At 46.7% G+C, this 19,953-nt stretch overlaps 2 protein-coding genes across 2 annotated transcripts; both read left to right on the top strand.

Moving 5' to 3' along the window:
* The first annotated feature begins 534 nt into the window (after positions 1-534).
* LOC112887364 (aspartyl protease family protein At5g10770-like) lies at positions 535-2,659 on the top strand. Its single transcript, XM_025953509.1, has 3 exons — positions 535-753; positions 868-1,145; positions 1,343-2,659. Exons 1-3 carry the CDS (start codon positions 585-587, stop codon positions 2,390-2,392), a joined length of 1,497 nt encoding a protein of 498 aa, XP_025809294.1. The 5' UTR covers positions 535-584; the 3' UTR covers positions 2,393-2,659.
* A 12,833-nt stretch (positions 2,660-15,492) lies between these two features.
* Positions 15,493-17,625, top strand: LOC112886988 (aspartyl protease family protein At5g10770-like). Its single transcript, XM_025953050.1, has 3 exons — positions 15,493-15,735; positions 15,850-16,127; positions 16,309-17,625. Exons 1-3 carry the CDS (start codon positions 15,567-15,569, stop codon positions 17,356-17,358), a joined length of 1,497 nt encoding a protein of 498 aa, XP_025808835.1. The 5' UTR covers positions 15,493-15,566; the 3' UTR covers positions 17,359-17,625.
* Positions 17,626-19,953: the final 2,328 nt, after the last annotated feature.

The raw sequence follows: 19,953 nt of genomic DNA, 5'->3' as shown, positions 1-19,953 counted from the left end.
CCTCATATATAGTTTTCTTACCACCCTACCTATACAGGACACATGTGATTCTAGATGCGATGCTTTTCTTTTAAACTGACCCGTAAAGAACCCTTTAGTCCCGGTTGGAGTCTACAATCGGGACTAAAAGGTAACTCTTCAACCGGGACTAAAGGTCCCCCGTCCTTCTAGCCCGTTGGATCCGGGACTAATGCTTTCATTGGTCTTGGGTCCAACCCCGGCCAGGACCAAGGTGTCGATGAAAGGTCTTTTCTGTGCCAGTGGATGTGTTTACAAAATGCATGGACACGAGGTACTTCGTGCGTCAAAATACAACATCCTTATTTCATCACTTGTGCTCGTAATTGCTACGGTTTCAACTTTCAGCATCTAATCCATTACGTGAAGATCAATAATCAGCTTTTCGCCGATTGACAAAGCAGAAGTTCCGCGCCAGTATGTCTTGTCCAACAATCATTGTAGCTTGTGAGCTGAGCCTGCTCGATCTCGGTCGCCTATATATACTGCTTCTTGGCAGCGTCACCAAGCATCGGTCGACCGGCCACCACTCCACTGTTTGGGGAAGCAGCTAGGCCAGGTCAGCAATGGCTCCACCAGCGGTCTGGCTTCTTATTCCTCTCGGCCTCTTGTGTCTGTATAGCAGCTCCGTCGCCTCTCTCTCCGGCGCAACGGCGGCGGACGAGGCCGCGGCCGACTACGTCGTCGTGGCCACGAGCTGGCTGAAGCCGAAGCCGGTGTGTCAAGGGCTCAGGGGTATGTGATTGTCATGTGTCCACACGTGCAAATTGTTTGTTAGTATAATCCATACTGCACGCATACGATGATACGAAAATGGTGTGGCGAGATAACTCGTGCTGCTTGCTGCAGTGGATGCGCCGGCGAACCTTACCGCCAGCAGCTGGGTGCCGCTGAGCCACTCCTATGGCCCGTGCTCGGTGGCGGCGGGAAGTTGGTCGCCGGCGCCGGCCGACGTGCTGCTACAGGACCAGCACCGCGTGGGCTACATCCAGAGGAAGCTCGCCGGCAGCGCTCCCCAGGACGACAACGGCAGCGACCTGCCGGAATCGAAATGCGATTCCGGACAGTCGGAGCACGCTCCCACCATTGGACCAAACGTTGGCGCAGCCAACAACCCCACGTCAAAGGCAAGAACACATTAATATTTACATACATACATACATACATACATACATACATACATACATACATACATATATATATGTATATGTATATATATATATATGCAGATCTTGTGTTTTCATTAATATATGTCGATCGTACCGTCCCGTGGCTGATGACTTAGCTACTGTTTGATGATGATGCAATCATGCAATGCAACTAGGGCTCCGAGGCGGTGACCATCTTCGAACCGGCGGCCGGCGGCAGCGGCGGGCAGCGGCTGCCGGGCGTGAAGCAGACGATGGTGCTCGACACCGCCAGCGACGTGGCGTGGGTCCAGTGCGCCCCCTGCCCCATGCCGCAGTGCCACCCCCAGACGGACATCCTCTACGACCCCTCCCAGTCGTCGACGTACGCGCCGTTCACCTGCGGCTCGCCCATCTGCCGGCAGCTCGGCCCCTACGGCAACGGCTGCGCCCCCGGGTCCCGGCAGTGCCAGTACCGCGTCCAGTACCCCGACGGGCGGTCCACCATGGGCACCTACATCTCCGACGTGCTGCGGCTGAACCCCACGTCGGTGATCGGCGGGTTCCAGTTCGGGTGCAGTCACGCCGTGCAGGGCCACTTCCCCAACGACACCGCCGGGATCATGGCGCTCGGCCGCGGCGCGCAGTCGCTTGTGTCGCAGACCAGGCTCACCTACGGCGGCGTCTTCTCCTACTGCCTCCCGCGGACGGCGAGCTACAGCGGCTTCTTCGTCCTCGGCGTGCCCAGGGTCGCCTCCTCCCGGTACGTCCTGACGCCCATGTTCAGCATCAGGCAGGCGCCGATGCTGTACCTCGTCCGCCTCCAGGCCATCGTCGTCGCCGGTCAGACCCTCTCCGTGCCGCCGGCGGTGTTCGCGCCCGGCTCCGTCGTGGACTCCCGGACGGTGATCACGCGCCTCCCGCCGACGGCGTACAGCGCGCTGCGCGCCGCCTTCCGGGCCAGGATGGGGATGTACCGCGCGGCGCCGCCCAAGAACCAGCTCGACACCTGCTACGACTTCAGGGGCGTCCGCCGCGTCACGCTGCCGAAGATCACGCTGGTGTTCGACCACAGCGCCGCCGTGGAGCTCGACCCGTCGGGGATCCTCTTCTCCGACTGCCTCGCCTTCGCCCCCGGCAGCGACGACCGGGCGATGGGGGTCATCGGCAACGTCCAGCTGCAGACGTTCGAGGTGCTGTACAATGTCGCCGGCGCCACCATGGGGTTCCGCGGTGCCGCCTGCTGAGGGCACCAATTCACCATGGATCTGCCTGCTACCAATCCTCACAACAAACCTACCTACATACCTACCTTGCTACCTATATATGCTATATATTTACCTACCGTCGTTTTGGGCCATTGTATGGTCGCGTTTTGAATAAGCCCAGTAAACTCGTGTACATGTATTTGCGTGGTCTATCTTAAGCTTCTTATTATACGTGTGAAGTGAAGCTTAAGAGCTATTGTCTGGGGAAGTCCAAAAAGGAAATACATACATATTTTGGACAAAGTACATGCGCGTTGCGGTCTCATGTGTTGATACGTAATGTTGACACAACAATATAAACAGCCCCTATAATAATTTGTCTTTTAAGTTGTCCCGTGGTAGCTTTATAAACTTTTAGTTTGTGCACGGATAGAGACATGTTACTAGTCGCATGACAATAGACTAAAACTCGTACAGATGGTAGGATACGACTTGTTTCTCTCACTTCCCCCTCTCTCCCCTCCATACCTTAAAGAATCCTACCTACCTGGTATTGGATTCGCTTGTTACTGCATTCGAAATAAGAATTAAGCTAGAACACTTTTTCCATTTTCATGCATTACATTCGGACACCATATTTAAAATAACAAGAAAAGCGTTATTATAAGCCCAGTCTCAATGAAAGATTTCATAAGAGTTTCATAAATATTAAATAATATATTCCACATCAGCAAATTTGTGATATGGTATGGTAATTATGAGGAGAGAGGAGAGGAAGTTTTATAGGATGAGAAATGAGTTTTATCCCTATGATACTCCTTTAGCTGGCTAGGCACGGCCCTCTTGCTCAACTGGTGCTTCTTGTCGCCCACCACAGCTCCATAGATCTGCTATGCTGCTCCAAGGTCATCATCCTCCATCTACACTAGATTAATTCTCAGTGCCCGGGCTGCTGCTGCAGCCAGCAGATGCAGACATCCATGTTTGCCGGTCATGGTGCTGGGCGAAACCAAACATCACAGGCAGCAATATCATCATGTATCATCACAACAAAGTTATCACAGGCAACACACATATATCATAGCAAATAGTACATAAACACGTTATCTGCACAGCCTTGTGCACGTCGTGTGCATATCCCAATTTCTCATCAAGTTCAAGGATTCTAGGCAACCAGGATGCCAAGGGCCTCCGCTCTCGATACAAGTGCATATATGGCGGGCTTTAATTTGATGATACTTTTTTGAATATTACATGATTGTGTTTTGGTCCCTTGCCATATTTCAAAATCTTTTCAAAAAATGTGGGTATTATTGAATTTAAGAAACTATAAAGTTACTAATAAAACTAGAGTGTAAAGTATACAATTTCTTGAATCTATCGATATATTACTTAGTCGTACACTCCTTATTATCTAACTAATATCTATCGATCTACTCTTTCTTCCACTGACAACAGCCTTAAGAAGCTCGGTCAGGATTCAGGATCAAGTATAGTTTGCCAAATGGGTTAGGTCTAAAAGATGGCCCGATGTACGGCCTACTAATGCACGACCCAAGCATAGCCTGATCCAGATCATGCCTGGGCCAGCAAGGCCCAGTGCGTTGTGTCGTGCTTGGATCGACATCTCAGCCCATTGAGCGGCACAAGCATGGCCCGTTTAATCTCTCAGCCTGTTAGGCCTATCCCTCGTATATGTCTTCCTGACGATTCGTCCAAACCCTAATTCATTTTCCCTCTTCCTAGCTGCTACCGGCTCTCACCTGCCTTCCAGCGCCAGTCTGGCGGGCCCCTCCCCTTCTTCCCTCTCTGTTCTCGAGCTCGCCAGATCTAGTGTTGTTGCTGCGGCCGCCGCTGGCCTCTCGCGCCGCTGTTGCCGCCACAATCCCTGACCTTTCCGCATGTGCGCTGCCACTACCAGCCTCCCCGCACGTGACCTCGCCGCGTGGCGCACCACACCACCCCACCACCGGCCTCCTCGCTTCGCACACTGCTACTGCTGTGGGGTGTCAATCTCAAGGCAGCACGAGCACGCCGGGCCGACAGTGTCCATATCATGCTGGCACCTAGTGTCGTGCCTGGGCTGCGGGGTTAGCACGCCGTGCCGACATGGCCTGACCGTGCCCGTGTCGCCGCGCTAGTGCCATGCCATGCCGGACCGGGCGGCCCGTTTGGCCATGCACGCCTCCTGATGTCTGTACCCTGTGTTGCCAAAGACGACGGCGTCAAGTTTTTGAGCTGACCTTCCGGCTATGAACTCGATGCACTTGGTTTCAAGCCCTGGGCAGTTGTGCTGCAGCTCCGCTACAGCCATTGTCGATGCTGCCGTCTTGATGTCGATGCCCCGATCGAGACCAAGAGCATCTGCTCGCAAATCACCTTAAGCCTGTTGAGCCCGTACCTGTCAGCAGCCACGAACGAGCGAAGGCAGATTGGTGGGCCGGTCAGGTCGGAGAACACCGGCAGGGGCGCAGGCCGAGACTGCTCTTCCTGATCTGCAAATTTTGAAGCCCAATCCGGGAATTTGGAAGATTAAGAGCTAGGCAGAATCTCTATATGCATGGAATTCCGATTAACGTTCGTCAGAGTTGAGGCATAAAACCGCCGACCGAATACGGTCAATGCTAGGAAGAACAAGAAGATTAGTTAGCACGTATGCCATCTCGGTCAGAGTTGAGGCATCAGGCCGGCATGTGAATTCGAACAAAAATTTTCCAAGCTGCAATGCAACAAAATTCGTTTCGGCTGCAATTCGGACAGACACCCGGCCTAAACAACTAACCAAACCTGAGAAAACAAACAGACCGACGGTCCGCCGCTACAGAGTCAGCGCTGCTCGAGTGAAACACATAGCATTAACGTGGGATGGTTCTCCGGTAGATCCTATATATCTTCCGGAAGGTAGGAAGCCTACTCATCTTCAAACTCCGGTAGGAAGCCTGCTCATCTTCCAGAGTTTGAGATTCGTGCAAATATTGTGAGCCATCGGATCCTCTTCTTCCTTCCTCCTCCACACGTCTTCTCTCTACTCTCGGGCACACCGTCACGTACGCCGGAGCGGCGGAGCCGCCGCCGTGGGAGCCTTAGGGTTCGGGTTTCGGGGAGTGGGGCCTCTCAGGTGTCTGCGTTCTTAGAAGGAGCTTGGGGTGGACGGTTGGCCCCGCGGTCGTGGTGGGCGAGACGGCGGCCGGGGCTGGGACAACGGGAGACAACCGGATGGGCTGGATCGGCGGCGGGGGCGACGAGCAACACAGTCGTGGCGGCGGCGGGGCGGATGGAACCCAGGCGGCAGCAGGCACTGGGTGGGGTGGTAAGGTGGTAGGAGCCGCCGACCACCAGTGGAGGAAGGGGAAGGGAGGTTGCGGCGGGGCAGCTGCGGCGTCGGCGGCTGCGATGGAGGCGGCACGATGGGGCGGGGCGGGGGCGATGGGAATGAAGCTGACAGAGTAGAGGATGAAGATGAACAGTGAGCTTTTGGTGGGCTGGAAGATGAGCCGTTCCTTCTTCTTCCGCTGAATTATTGGCCATATATATCGAGCCTGCCTGGTTTCCTGAAAATACGTGGGATGCTTCTTGGGCTAAATTATTGGCTGGGCTGGGAAGTAAATTCTGTCAAGAGCGAGCGATGTGTTGGAAGAGGTGGACTGGCTCTAGGGATTTCATTTCACACGATTCAAAGACCATTTGGATCCTGACGTTTAGCTCTTCTGTTAAATTTATTTACGAGTGAGAACAATAGCGTCGAAAAAGAAACAGAGTTACAACCCTGATCAAGCCGATCGAGCATAGACTTCAGGTGGACTAATAAAGCGATTGTGCACGGAATCTATCTGCAAAAAATCTGATTCCTCCTCCTTCCTTCTTCTGCAATGATCGATATGAATCCTCAAAAGAGATCGATCGAAGAGCCTTTCGATCGCTTGGTTGCCATCAGCTACCTGCAGAGGAAAGCTAGCTAAAGCTGTGCCGGCCACTGTGCCCTCTCCTCAGTGGTCGCTTTTGTTAATCTCATCTCACTATTAGCATCTAAATCTTTTCGTCAAGATTAGTCTGCTCCCTCGCTCGGCGTGGTTCACATGACCCGCCTAAGATACATAAAGCAGAGTGGCTCTGCCCGTACGTGTTTCTTGTCCAACAATTTCTTTTTTTTTTCTTTTTGATAAGGTTAGGACCATGCATGGACTTGCTTTCCCGCGTCGAGCAATAATGATTAGTGGAGTCAGCTGGTGACAAGCAAGCAATGCTATCAAGGCCGAATCAGCTGTCCTTTGTTTGCACTGTTTAGTCGGTCTGCAACCCCATTTTGTATTGGTTTTTCAAACCAGATAGCTGCTATGCAATTTATGCAAAGAATATAAAGTTTATTTTAAGAAATTAGTACACCTATATATCCTAAAAGGGGAGGGAGATAAATTAAATTTGGATGCTTAAAAACTTCTCGGCTCCGACAAAGATTTGTATAAAGGAAAAAACTACCACGCATAACCTACCTTGATGTGCTCTGGAGTTTTGCAACTTATACCCGGACCCATATACCGAGCTAACGTAGAAGCTACTCCTGAAAGTAAGTTGACAAGCAGGATGCAAGAATTTAACTGGGGAAGTTTAAATGTGTAAGTAAAAGGATGAGCACGAAAAATCAAATAAAATCGGCACGTTGATTTAATTTTATCCCGTGGTATTGTTGCCAGGAAGGTCAGCCCTACACTACTACAGAGAGTATTTTCACCGCTGGTTTTACAAAGACGGTGGTAAAATATTTTCATCAATATGTAGTAGTGCTAGTCCATGCTGTAGCATCGAATAATGATATCGTCATGGATCTTGCTGCTTCTTCCACTACGGTGGAGCTTTAGTCCACTACTAGAATAGAAAACAACCCTTAGTACTGGTGATCGGTTTTCAACCGGTACTAGGGAATCGAGATTGAAAGTCTCGATCTTGGACACCGGATATTTTACCCGGTGCCAAAGGCCTCCTTTAGTATAGTTGGAAAGATCAACAGGTACCAGAGGGGCCGCCACGTTGATGCAAGCTGGCAGCTCCTTTGTACCGATTGCGGTACTAAAGGGTTTTCCCACTTTTTTCCAAATTGTATTTTATTTCGATTGTTTATTAGTGTTTGTACTTGTAAAATTGCTACGTGTACCGGAGCTATACACTACTGCAGTTCATTAGTCGCGTTCGAGTTAAAATAATGTACGAAAATAACTAAATATCACTGCCAATCATGTAAATAAGTTATTTAGACATAATAACATTTACACTTATACAAATATCACGATTACAATTACTAGAAATGTAACGAGCAATCATTTCTATCTTGATTACAAGTTCTAAGCCCTCACGACCTCGATGCGGATACTACTCTATTAATATGGCGGTCGTGGTAGAACTCGCGTTTCGGATCCAGGATCTCCCTCATAATGAATCCTGTGAGCTGCCCCGACACGGCCTCGATCCTATCCACATGGAGAACTTCATCCTTGATTCGCATCATCTATCATTTTGAAAAAATAAAGCTCGATATATTAATTCATCGCGTCAGCATAATTAGAAACGTATTTACGAATGGTTTGTACGTACTCTTAGGTCCTCCGTCGTAGCCTTCCCAGAATAGGTTACAGTGCATGAATTCATATATATAGTACTCACACTAATTATTTTCTTTTTCTTGTCACGAACACTATAGGAGGAATAAATTAGTTACAAAGCGTATATATAGCACCAAATGAGATATGCAAAATGGTAACGACCCCACATACCGAAAAGTCCATTTTAACGGTCAATTCATCCTTCCATTGACCTTGGCTTCTGTGCTTTTTCACAAACCTTTTCCACACCCTGCGCGTAAAAATATGTCCGATGTTTAATTGATCGAAAAATGAAAAGGATTTTATTAGGCAAATTAAACTTACCTGTTCAATGGGTCTATGATGTGTTGGATTTTCTCTATTTTTCCTCTTCGAGTCGAACGCTATAAATTTTCTAGACTCCACAAAAATTACGAGAAAAATCCAATGAAAGCTGCACATATAGATATACAAGCATATATACATGTATTAGACTTAACAAGTATTTACGAAAAGAAAAGAGTTACAAGTCGATCAAGACTTACTCGAAGTTGTAGGGTAGGAGTATATAGAGTTTGTAGTGTTGCTTATTGTTGTCGGTCAAAACCCGCCGGCGAGCAGCGACAGGCAACACGAGGAGCCAAGAGGCTCCCGGGACTGCTGGTGGGCCCCGGTCCCTCGGTCAACGGCCCGAGATCCGGCACACGTCCTGGCGTCCGGGTTGCTAGGCGTGCCACCTGATCTTGTACCTGATCAGGAAGGTATATAATACCTGATCAGGAAGGTATTATATGTTAGTTTCCTGCATGCACAGACACATGTAAACATTAGTCCAAGCCATGATCGGCTCATCAGGTGACTCCCTATATCGGCTGTAAAGAGCCGATTGTGTTCAGTACCAGATCGGATCTATAAACAAGGCAACTATATCTGATGGTAATATAAATCTTGCTCTGTAACCATTAAGCTAATCCAATCTACCACAGTTAAAGCTTTCACTGCATAACCGGAACATCCTACACGTAATTGAGCCTAACAGATACGGAAGGTAACGAAACAATAACCTAAACAGAGGTCTAAAAACCAACTAAAAGCTGATTCCCGGAACGATCCCTTTTTAAGCTGTCATAAAGCGTCAAACATACTGCCGGAACATTCAACCCATTTGAATGGCCTAATCATGCAGATATTAAACTAAATCTTCGATAAACAAAGACTAACCATAACAAATTGGATCTACTAAATGAAACAGAGCAAGATGCTGCCCTTACACCCGAGATCGGACACAAGGACAGCTGAACGTCTACAGGTAACAAACGATGCATAAATAAGGCATGAAAGAACTGATGGTACTCTATAAATATTACGATAACTAGTGCTACTCGCCATCAACAACGCTTCAGAACAAGAAATACAAAAGACGGATAAGCAGGGACGATGCTGCCCCGATCACGCGGCGGCACTTACCCGAGAAACCCTAGAACAGGGGTGGCGATGCGCCGAGAATTATTGGTGAACAATTGATTGATTCCCTTATTCATAATCCAGGGTACATATTTATAGTCCGGAGACTTGCCTTCCCTAGCCAATCCTAACTAACACGACACGAATCTTGGCTATCTCTATCTAAACTATTTAAACACACAAGCCTATCTAGATACATGGCCAAACTTAGCCTCAAACACCTGCACAGGGTCCGATTCGCAAGCCCACTATGATTACCTTTTGAGGCCATCTTGCTTCTCGGCCCACCTTTCTGGCCCGCCTAAGTTATGGCGATAACACTTATCTAGGGCATTGAACATGTTAACACACGTTTACTAATATCTCGACCGTACATTTGCCTCGTTGATAACAATGGGATTCATGAAGCCCACCTGATGCTGCCATCCTTTAGTTTGGCATCTTTGAAGCTCCATACTACACGATACAATATAAATTAGATAGTACATAAAGAATACAGTGCTGGTTAATAAAATGTATTAATCTGAAGATTAGTCGATGCTTATAGGAACTAGATGGTGATGAGAGAGATGTTGAGGGCATCTCGACGGTATATTGCATGCACATATTCAAAGTTCACCCATAAGACATCCTCCCCAATGAAGAAATTGTGGTCGCGATACTTAACTCCAAACATGTGCATCGGGTCTTCTTCCTTCGACATTTGCAGGTACCAACTATGGAATCTGTGCATCTGCATGCCTAGATTGCTCTCCTTGTCTTGAATAACAAAAGGTTTTCCATACTCATATGGAACACTAACAACTTCAGCTAATGGGAGATCATCCGTTTGCCCGTTTGCCCGGCTACCTGCGCGTAGGTAAATCTCGTTTCTTGCACAAATTCCGTCATATGTTTCTCTTTATCCGTCTGCACCCGGAGGGGCTCAAGGATTTTTTGTTCTGTGCCTAGCTGAGGAACGGTCTTTCCATATTTCTTCTGTTCCTAATGGGCCTTTTTTGCGTGCGATCAAAGTCCGAGGGTAGTTTTACCTTTCACTTAGCGGCGTCGCTTAAGCAATCGTAGAGCTTTGATGCCAGTACTGCTTCTATTTGCACCCTCTTCTCTTAGTGTAGGTTTGAAATGATCTTTCACTACTTGGCATATATGCTCCTTCAGTTCCTCATCGATCAGCTCATAAGCTAATTTCTTCTTAGGCCCTATTTTCTTTTTGACAATCCTCCGCTTCTTGGGGTTTCCAGCTGGTGGGAGGGACAAGGTCTGTTTTTTTCCATTTGGCCTGTGGTGGAGGAGTTAGAGTACTCCTGGCCCTTAGCGGAGGTGATGGGGGGGGGGAGGCCATGGTGGCGGAGATGAAGGACCACCATCAAAGTCATCATCATCATTATCTGCGTCTGGTGGAGAAGGAGGATCCACGAGAGCTGTTGTATTCCCAATAAGTTTGATGTAAGCCTTGTGTCATAGATTGACACCGTGGAGTGCCTCTCCCGACGCCTTTTCTCCATCCCCTCCAACGAAATCGAGCTCGAGCTTTTCATTTTGTCCGCCGGCTTCCACGATCTGCTCCACGGTGACAACAGAGTAGCAGGGGTTACCTACCTACCATGAATGGTACCACCAGGGATCACTGGTAAGGCCGACCCGAGGCTACCAGAGCGGTGATATTTGTTACTTTGACATATAGCTCACATGTTGTCTGCATGGTGATATCATCTATTGGGCATCTTTAGGTGTGGATCGCTGGCACGTTCTCTTGGGTCTCATCCCCAGGGGATGCTATGTGGCTGAGAGGCCAGGCTAATCACAATATCCGGCTGCGTCCCAGTGCCATGCTACTGACTGAGAGCAAGCACCACTGCCTGTATCTTCCACTTTTGTGTTCTTGTAAAAATTCCATCAGCAATGTGGTTGCAGCACATTTAAAAATTGCATGGCCTCCCTTTGACCCTTCTAAAATAGAACAGAGAACACCAAATTAGTGATCAAGCCATTGACATAATCTTATCCAACTTTATAACATCATTTACAAAGTTGAATCTTAACAAAGATTGTGTTCATACCTTGTTCACTGATTTGGTGTCCTCTATTCTTTTTGAGAAGGGTCCAAAGGAGGCTACGCAATTTCTGAATGTGCTGCAACCACATTGCTGATGAAATTTTTACTTGTCGATAGCTTTAGTGTCAGCCTGAAAGATTTCAATGTTCCCAGGACTATATTGAAGGAGGCATGAAGTATTTTCAGAAACAGATCCTTATGTACATCATTAGAGTGTCCAAACAATTCATTTCAGAATGTGTAATTAAAACTAAAATTACTATCTAAATCAAATGCTAACTATAGCTAACTAAAATAATTATCACAGGTATAATAAGTATTATAACAATTACAAACTAAATCAATTGCTAACTATATCTAGAAAAATAATTATCACATGTATAACAATTAATATAACAATTATAAACTAAATCACTTGCTAACTATAGAACAATAATAAACTAAATCAGTTGCTAACTACATCTAAAAAAATATTAAACACATATATAAAAATTGCTAACCTTTCTTTGCAAAAAAATTGCAAAAATTCCCCTCCTCTCCCGTCACTCGGCTGGCATGAACGGTGCTGAGTTCATGACAGCTTGGGGAGGGGAGAGTGTCTTGTATATATAGGCAGCGACATTAGTCCCGGGTCATGGTATAACCATCCCGGTGCTAAGTCCGCTCCATTAGCACCGGGTCATGCCACAACCTGGCGCTTGTGGCCTCGAGAAGCCAATGGTAACGGGTCGTGGCATGACCCGGTGCCAAAAGCCCTCCATGGGCACCCCGCTGTTGCAGTCGATACCGGGTGCAAAGTCAGCTAGTAGTTTAGACCTGCATCTTCAACCCGTTTTCTAGCAGTGGTCATAAAGAAAAGGTCCTCCAAGTCCCCCATACACATCACCCATTGCTTCTACACACCATGTAGAGTGTCGACACATTTGTTGGCGAACCATGCAAAGGTTCCAAGGTACTAGCCACACTATATTTCAAGGTTGGAGAACGCCTTGATCCACCCTAGGCAGCAATAGCTAGCCATTATATGCTCCCATGGCCTATTCTGTTACCGATCACATAATAATACTTGCTAATTTTCTTGATTTAATTGAGTATTTTGATGGCTCTGCAATCTTCTCAATGTGTCTAGCCTTACTCTGAAATCCATCCTATTCAAATGACCAAGTGAGGTGGTATCTTTACAGCCCCAAACATTCAAATTGGATAGTTATTGATCTAATGAAAACATTCTATACACTGGGTCACTCGGCATGTACCTCCATCAAATTGGCCATTGAAATCCCCACATCACCATCAAATTTTTTCGAGACGAGGCAAGCCCCATTTAAATGCGTTTGGACTTAAATCCCACTATACTCTAATCTACGCAATAATCTCTCCTCGTAGTAAATTCCACGACGTTAAACTTGTCCACCCAAAAATTAGCCATTACTTCACTGTATGTTCTCTGACGCTATCCTGCGATGTCAACAAATCTATCATTCGGATCATCCGATGGATCCAAAACGCCTGGGCCTTGACTTGACTTGATGAAACATTGTAGAAATGAATTGTGATGCTGTATATGAACCGAAGAATGAAAAAGCCGGAACTCATTTTCCATTAGTGAGAAATCAAATCGGGATTAGTGTCATACGTCTTCAGTGGCAGCCTTGGATTGGTTCGCTTTTCTTTTGATGGTGGGCGTGGTAGATGGTACCTGGTGACTTGTAAGGCTTCCATCCAAGCGCGAAAGTGAAAAGAACTCCGGAAGGTATGCAACCAAGTATAGTATTCTGATTCCTTCCACTGCAATGATGGATAATAAATGGAAAAAAAAAGGAAAAAGAAGCCTCGATGCTTTCGCAAGCTGTATAGCAGCATAGGAGACGTCGAACCGGTGATAGGAGCCTAGGAGGTATCCTCCATCACTTTTGTTGAGCTGATATCTTTACATTAAAGATCAACCAGCTCCACATTCGTTTCAATAATAATCTCGATTCCAAAGCCTGTACTGCAACAAGTTTGGAACCGGTTGGGCGAGAGATGTTGTTCTATAGTAGTGAAGTTTGAGCCTTGTCATAGTGGTACGGTTGGAAAGTACTACTATTATTTAATTATTGTTGGTCGTTGATCTGATACCTGAATTAAACAAATTTATTTCTGAAGGTAAGGGTATTTTCATAATTTGAACAGATTAAAAAAATCAATTAATATCGGTACCGGCCACTACTACAAAAGGGGTTGCAGAGGCGGTTGAAAATCTATTTTTAGGGTGGGTGCGGTGCCCGTTTCTGCTTCTCGCAGCTGAAAACGCATCGATTTGCAGGGGCAAGTCATGGCCTAACCTGCCCTGCAAATCAATTTTTAGAAAATTAAAAAATCAGAAGAAACTCGAAAATAATAAAATAAAAAAGAAAAAATATCCCAACCAACCGGCCACCACCACAAACCCCCTCACTATCGAGGTACAATTTTTTTACGAAATATGCACACTTGCGTAAACCGGGGTTCGAACTGCTTACCTCAGGCCTCATGTTCACCCTCCTCTCCACCACGTTACAGTCACATATAACTTTACGAAGTATGCTATTCTTTTATATTTACTCTGAAATTGATTTTGTAGAAGTGGGTGACGCTATCACCTGCCCCTAGAAATCTGATTCTAGGGGTGGGTGACGCCATCATCAGCCTCTGAAAATATTTTTCTATTTTATTTTAGAAATTCATTTAAATCTTTAAATATAGCAAAAAATAAAAAAGTGAAAAACTTCCACACTGTGGTTATTGTGAACTATAGATACAGAAAAAACATGCTAAATATATTTTAGTATATATATAAAGGTTAAAATTGTGGAAAGTTCAAAGTATGTATTGAGTTGTATGATTTACTATATATAGTTATAGTCATGTGTAGGGGTATAACTATTAAATGATCTTATGATTCTAAACGGTCTTAAATAAATAATGTATAAACTATAAAATTTTAGATCTTACCACTACAACTTGAATATGGAACTACTCTTCATCTGTGGTTGTTTATAAAAAAAAAATCAAAACTTCTAGATTTTAATATTAGAGAACTCATAATAATTTTTGGACTATTAAATGACCTTAAATAAAAATTTATCAACTATAAAATTGTAGGTCTTGTCAACGTCTATAATTTTAGTATAAAGTTTAACTTCATCTGAGATCATATAAAAAAGTTATAAATTATTTTGCGTGGAACCATTTGTTGGAGCGGGCCATGGCTTCACCCGTCTCTGTAAATTGCATTTTTATATCTTAGTGACACACCATTTCCACATATTTTGTATCCTTTTCTAGCTACCTCTTATATCTCAACGACACACTATTTCCTTTCTGTGGTAGATACATGTCCTTCGGCAGCGAGCATTAGTAGAGAACACGATATTAGTTCCGGTTGGGAAATCCTATGTAGTCCCGATTTCCGGTTCGGTTGTTGAAATTGGGACTAAAAGGTTTGCAATGTCCAAAAAATAATTGGCAAGAACAATCAAATCCTGCGGTCCGTAGGAATCAAACTCAAGATCTCCTGCCTCGCATATAGTTTTCTTACCACCCCACGTATACAGAACACATGTGATTCTAGAGATGCTTTTCTTTTAAATTGACTCGTGAAAAAAGCTTTAGTCCCGATTGAAGCCTACAACCGGAATTAAAAAGTAACTCTTCAACCGGGACTAAAGGTCCCCCGTCCTTCTAGCCCGTTGGATCCGGGACTAATACTTTCATTAGTCTCGGATCCAACCCCGGCCGGGACTAAGGGGTCGATGAAAGGTCTTTTCCGTGCTAGTGGAGGTGTTTACAAAATGCATGGACACGAGGTACTTCGTGCGTCAAAATACAACATCCTTATTTCATCACTTGTGCTCGTAATTGCTACGGTTTCAACTTTCAGCATCTAATTCATTACGTGAAGATCAATAATCAGCTTTTCGCCGATTGACAAAGCAGAAGTTCCGCGCCAGTATGTCTTGTCCAACAATCATTGTAGCTTGTGAGCTGAGCCTGCTCGATCGCTCGCCTATATATACTGCTTCTTGGCAGCGTCACCAAGCATCGGTCGACCGGCCACCACTCCACTGTTTGGGGAAGCAGCTAGGCCAGGTCAGCAATGGCTCCACCAGCGGTCTGGCTTCTTATTCCTCTCGGCCTCTTGTGTCTGTATAGCAGCTCCGCCGCCTCTCTCTCCGGCGGAACGGCGGCGGACGAGGCCGCGGCCGACTACGTCGTCGTGGCCACGAGCTGGCTGAAGCCGAAGCCGGTGTGTCAAGGGCTCAGGGGTATGTGATTGTCATGTGTCCACACGTGCAAATTGTTTGTTAGTATAATCCATACTGCACGCATACGATGATACGAGAATGGTGTGGCCAGATAACTTGTGCTGCTTGCTGCAGTGGATGCGCCGGCGAACCTTACCGCCAGCAGCTGGGTGCCGCTGAGCCACTCCTATGGCCCGTGCTCGGTGGCGGCGGGAAGTTGGTCGCCGGCGCCGGCCGACGTGCTGCTGCAGGACCAGCACCGCGTGGGCTACATCCAGAGGAAGCTCGCCGGCAGCGCTCCCCAGGCAGACGACGGCAGCAGCCTGCCGGAATCGAAAGTCGATTCCGGACAGTCGGAGCACGCTCCCAACATTGCACCAAACGTTGGCGCAGCCAGTAACCCCACGTCAAAGGCAAGAACACATTAATATTTACTTACATACATACATACATACATACATACATATATATATGTATATGTATATGTATATATATGCAGATCTTGTGTTTTCATTAATATATGTCGATCGTACCGTCCCGTGGCTGATGACTTAGCTACTGTTTGATGATGATGCAATCATGCAATGCAACTAGGGCTCCGAGGCGGTGACCATCTTCGAACCGGCGGCCGGCGGCAGCGGCGGGCAGCGGCTGCCGGGCGTGAAGCAGACGATGGTGCTCGACACCGCCAGCGACGTGGCGTGGGTCCAGTGCGCCCCCTGCCCCATGCCGCAGTGCCACCCCCAGACGGACATCCTCTACGACCCCTCCCAGTCGTCGACGTACGCGCCGTTCGCCTGCGGCTCGCCCATCTGCCGGCAGCTCGGCCCCTACGGCAACGGCTGCGCCCCCGGGTCCCGGCAGTGCCAGTACCGCGTCCAGTACCCCGACGGGCGGTCCACCATGGGCACCTACATCTCCGACGTGCTGCGGCTGAACCCCACGTCGGTGATCGGCGGGTTCCAGTTCGGGTGCAGTCACGCCGTGCAGGGCCACTTCCCCAACGACACCGCCGGGATCATGGCGCTCGGCCGCGGCGCGCAGTCGCTTGTGTCGCAGACCAGGCTCACCTACGGCGGCGTCTTCTCCTACTGCCTCCCGCGGACGGCGAGCTACAGCGGCTTCTTCGTCCTCGGCGTGCCCAGGGTCGCCTCCTCCCGGTACGTCCTGACGCCCATGTTCAGCATCAGGCAGGCGCCGATGCTGTACCTCGTCCGCCTCCAGGCCATCGTCGTCGCCGGTCAGACCCTCTCCGTGCCGCCGGCGGTGTTCGCGCCCGGCTCCGTCGTGGACTCCCGGACGGTGATCACGCGCCTCCCGCCGACGGCGTACAGCGCGCTGCGCGCCGCCTTCCGGGCCAGGATGGGGATGTACCGCGCGGCGCCGCCCAAGAACCAGCTCGACACCTGCTACGACTTCAGGGGCGTCCGCCGCGTCACGCTGCCGAAGATCACGCTGGTGTTCGACCACAGCGCCGCCGTGGAGCTCGACCCGTCGGGGATCCTCTTCTCCGACTGCCTCGCCTTCGCCCCCGGCAGCGACGACCGGGCGATGGGGGTCATCGGCAACGTCCAGCTGCAGACGTTCGAGGTGCTGTACAATGTCGCCGGCGCCACCATGGGGTTCCGCGGTGCCGCCTGCTGAGGGCACCAATTCACCATGGATCTGCCTGCTACCAATCCTCACAACAAACCTACCTACATACCTACCTTGCTACCTATATATGCTATATATTTACCTACCGTCGTTTTGGGCCATTGTATGGTCGCGTTTTGAATAAGCCCAGTAAACTCGTGTACATGTATTTGCGTGGTCTATCTTAAGCTTCTTATTATACGTGTGAAGTGAAGCTTAAGAGCTATTGTCTGGGGAAGTCCAAAAAGGAAATACATACATATTTTGGACAAAGTACATGCGCGTTGCGGTCTCATGTGTTGATACGTAATGTTGACACAACAATATAAACAGCCCCTATAATAATTTGTCTTTTAAGTTGTCCCGTGGTAGCTTTATAAACTTTTAGTTTGTGCACGGATAGAGACATGTTACTAGTCGCATGACAATAGACTAAAACTCGTACAGATGGTAGGATACGACTTGTTTCTCTCACTTCCCCCTCTCTCCCCTCCATACCTTAAAGAATCCTACCTACCTGGTATTGGATTCGCTTGTTACTGCATTCGAAATAAGAATTAAGCTAGAACACTTTTTCCATTTTCATGCATTACATTCGGACACCATATTTAAAATAACAAGAAAAGCGTTATTATAAGCCCAGTCTCAATGAAAGATTTCATAAGAGTTTCATAAATACTAAATAATATATTCCACATCAGCAAATTTGTGATATGGTATGATAATTATGAGGAGAGAGGAGAGGAAGTTTCATAGGATGAGAAATAAGTTTTATCCCTATGATACTCCTTCAGCTGGCTAGGCACGGCCCTCTTGCTCAACTGGTGCTTCTTGTCGCCCACCACAGCTCCATAGATCTGCTATGCTGCTCCAAGGTCATCATCCTCCATCTACACTAGATTAATTCTCAGTACCCGGGCTGCTGCTGCAGCCAGCAGATGCAGACATCCATGTTTGCCGGTCATGGTGCTGGGCGAAACCAAACATCACAGGCAGCAATATCATCATGTATCATCACAACAAAGTTATCACAGGCAACACACATATATCATAGCAAATATTACATAAACACGTTATGTGCACAGCCTTGTGCACGTCGTGTGCATATCCCAATTTCTAATCAAGTTCAAGGATTCTAGGCAACCAGGATGCCAAGGGCCTCCGCTCTCGATACAAGTGCATATATGGCGGGCTTTAATTTGATGATACTTTTTTTGAATATTATATGATTGTGTTTTGGTCCCTTGCCATATTTCAAAATCTTTTCAAAAAATGTGGGTATTATTGAATTTAAGAAACTATAAAGTGACTAATAAAACTAGAGTGTAAAGTATACAATTTCTTGAATCTTTTCCTTCCAAATTGCATGTGGTATTAAGATGTATGCATGTACTTCCATATATGTTTGTTTGCAATTCAAAGATTATTTTTCACACCACACGTAGTTCGAATGCGAAGAGGTAGAAATAAATTTGACTTCTCAAAAAAGAATATTATTGCATAAAAATATAATTTAATTATCTCTACGAACAAACTTACTAAATCAAGGTGTCACACCCGATTTAGAAAAGGTAACCGAGTGCATCCCATATATGCGCCAGGATCAAGTTCCGCACATACAGTAGACGTCATATGTGAATATCCGAAACAATACATTAACGAATAGTGTATAATAGTGCTTTATTACATAACCGACAGTCTTAATCTTAAACGATTAAATAAACGTTGATAACTAGCAGCAGCTTCGACTTTATAGGTAGATGACTGGAGACATACGCCTAGTACTCTTCGAGATCTTCAGAGAACTCCGTACAATTATCTTGTGTTGAGCAGCATTATTTTTAATAAAGCAAGTGTGAGTACACTTATGGTTGGTACTCAGCAAGTGGAGTAAATTATATGACATGCAAGGCTATATTCAAGGAAAAGCTGACATGATTTGACTGCGATAAGCAATTTTAGTTGATCAAATTTTATTAAGCAAGCTTAACTAAGTATAAGTATATACCAATTCCTTAAACATATATCAGTGATAGATAAGCATCATCATAAATAAACAAAGAACATCGCTTTATGTCATCTTAAAGTTTAATCATCATGTGAGTGTCGAAGTTGCTCTTAACCGTGAGCACGGCTGATATATCAGTTTTCACTCTGTAGAGGTTGTACACTTTACCCATAATTCGTGTTTCCCTTGATGCCCGGGTTTGCAAGGCCCTTAAACACTTCCTAGGTGAGTGGAAGGGATTCACTACGAGGCCTTTACAAAGATTTCCTAACTTATAACAATCCACTAAGATTTCAAGTCAAAGCGGTCATAACCCTTCCTAATGAGATAATGCCTTAGTCAAGGACCACATATATCAATATGCCTCAAGAGGACCGAGCTATACCCCGATGATGCAACCCCTCTTGCTCTTCCGGTAAGATTATCATAAGCTAAAATTTCTAATTAATTAGCCAAGACCAGAGCCACGTAGTATTGTGGTTGTATTGTTTTCCTGGGTGGTCCTTCATGTTTTAATTAATACAATGATCTCAATCATCATCATTAAAATATTCCATAACATGTGTATACCAGTGTAACATGATCTCCAGATTATC

Source organism: Panicum hallii, chromosome 3 (genome assembly GCF_002211085.1).
Source record: "Panicum hallii strain FIL2 chromosome 3, PHallii_v3.1, whole genome shotgun sequence".
NCBI classification, from domain to species: Eukaryota; Viridiplantae; Streptophyta; class Magnoliopsida; order Poales; family Poaceae; genus Panicum; species Panicum hallii.
Note: the sequence above shows the minus strand (reverse complement) of the source record. Positions and strands in the feature narration are given on the sequence as shown.

Coding starts and splice junctions, on each gene's coding strand:
- LOC112887364 (XM_025953509.1), top strand. CDS start 585: ATGGCTCCACCAGCGGTCTGGCTTCTTATTCCTCTCGGCCTCTTGTGT. Junction 754..867: donor GGTGTGTCAAGGGCTCAGGG/GTATGTGATTGT, acceptor TGCTTGCTGCAG/TGGATGCGCCGGCGAACCTT. Junction 1,146..1,342: donor CCAACAACCCCACGTCAAAG/GCAAGAACACAT, acceptor CAATGCAACTAG/GGCTCCGAGGCGGTGACCAT.
- LOC112886988 (XM_025953050.1), top strand. CDS start 15,567: ATGGCTCCACCAGCGGTCTGGCTTCTTATTCCTCTCGGCCTCTTGTGT. Junction 15,736..15,849: donor GGTGTGTCAAGGGCTCAGGG/GTATGTGATTGT, acceptor TGCTTGCTGCAG/TGGATGCGCCGGCGAACCTT. Junction 16,128..16,308: donor CCAGTAACCCCACGTCAAAG/GCAAGAACACAT, acceptor CAATGCAACTAG/GGCTCCGAGGCGGTGACCAT.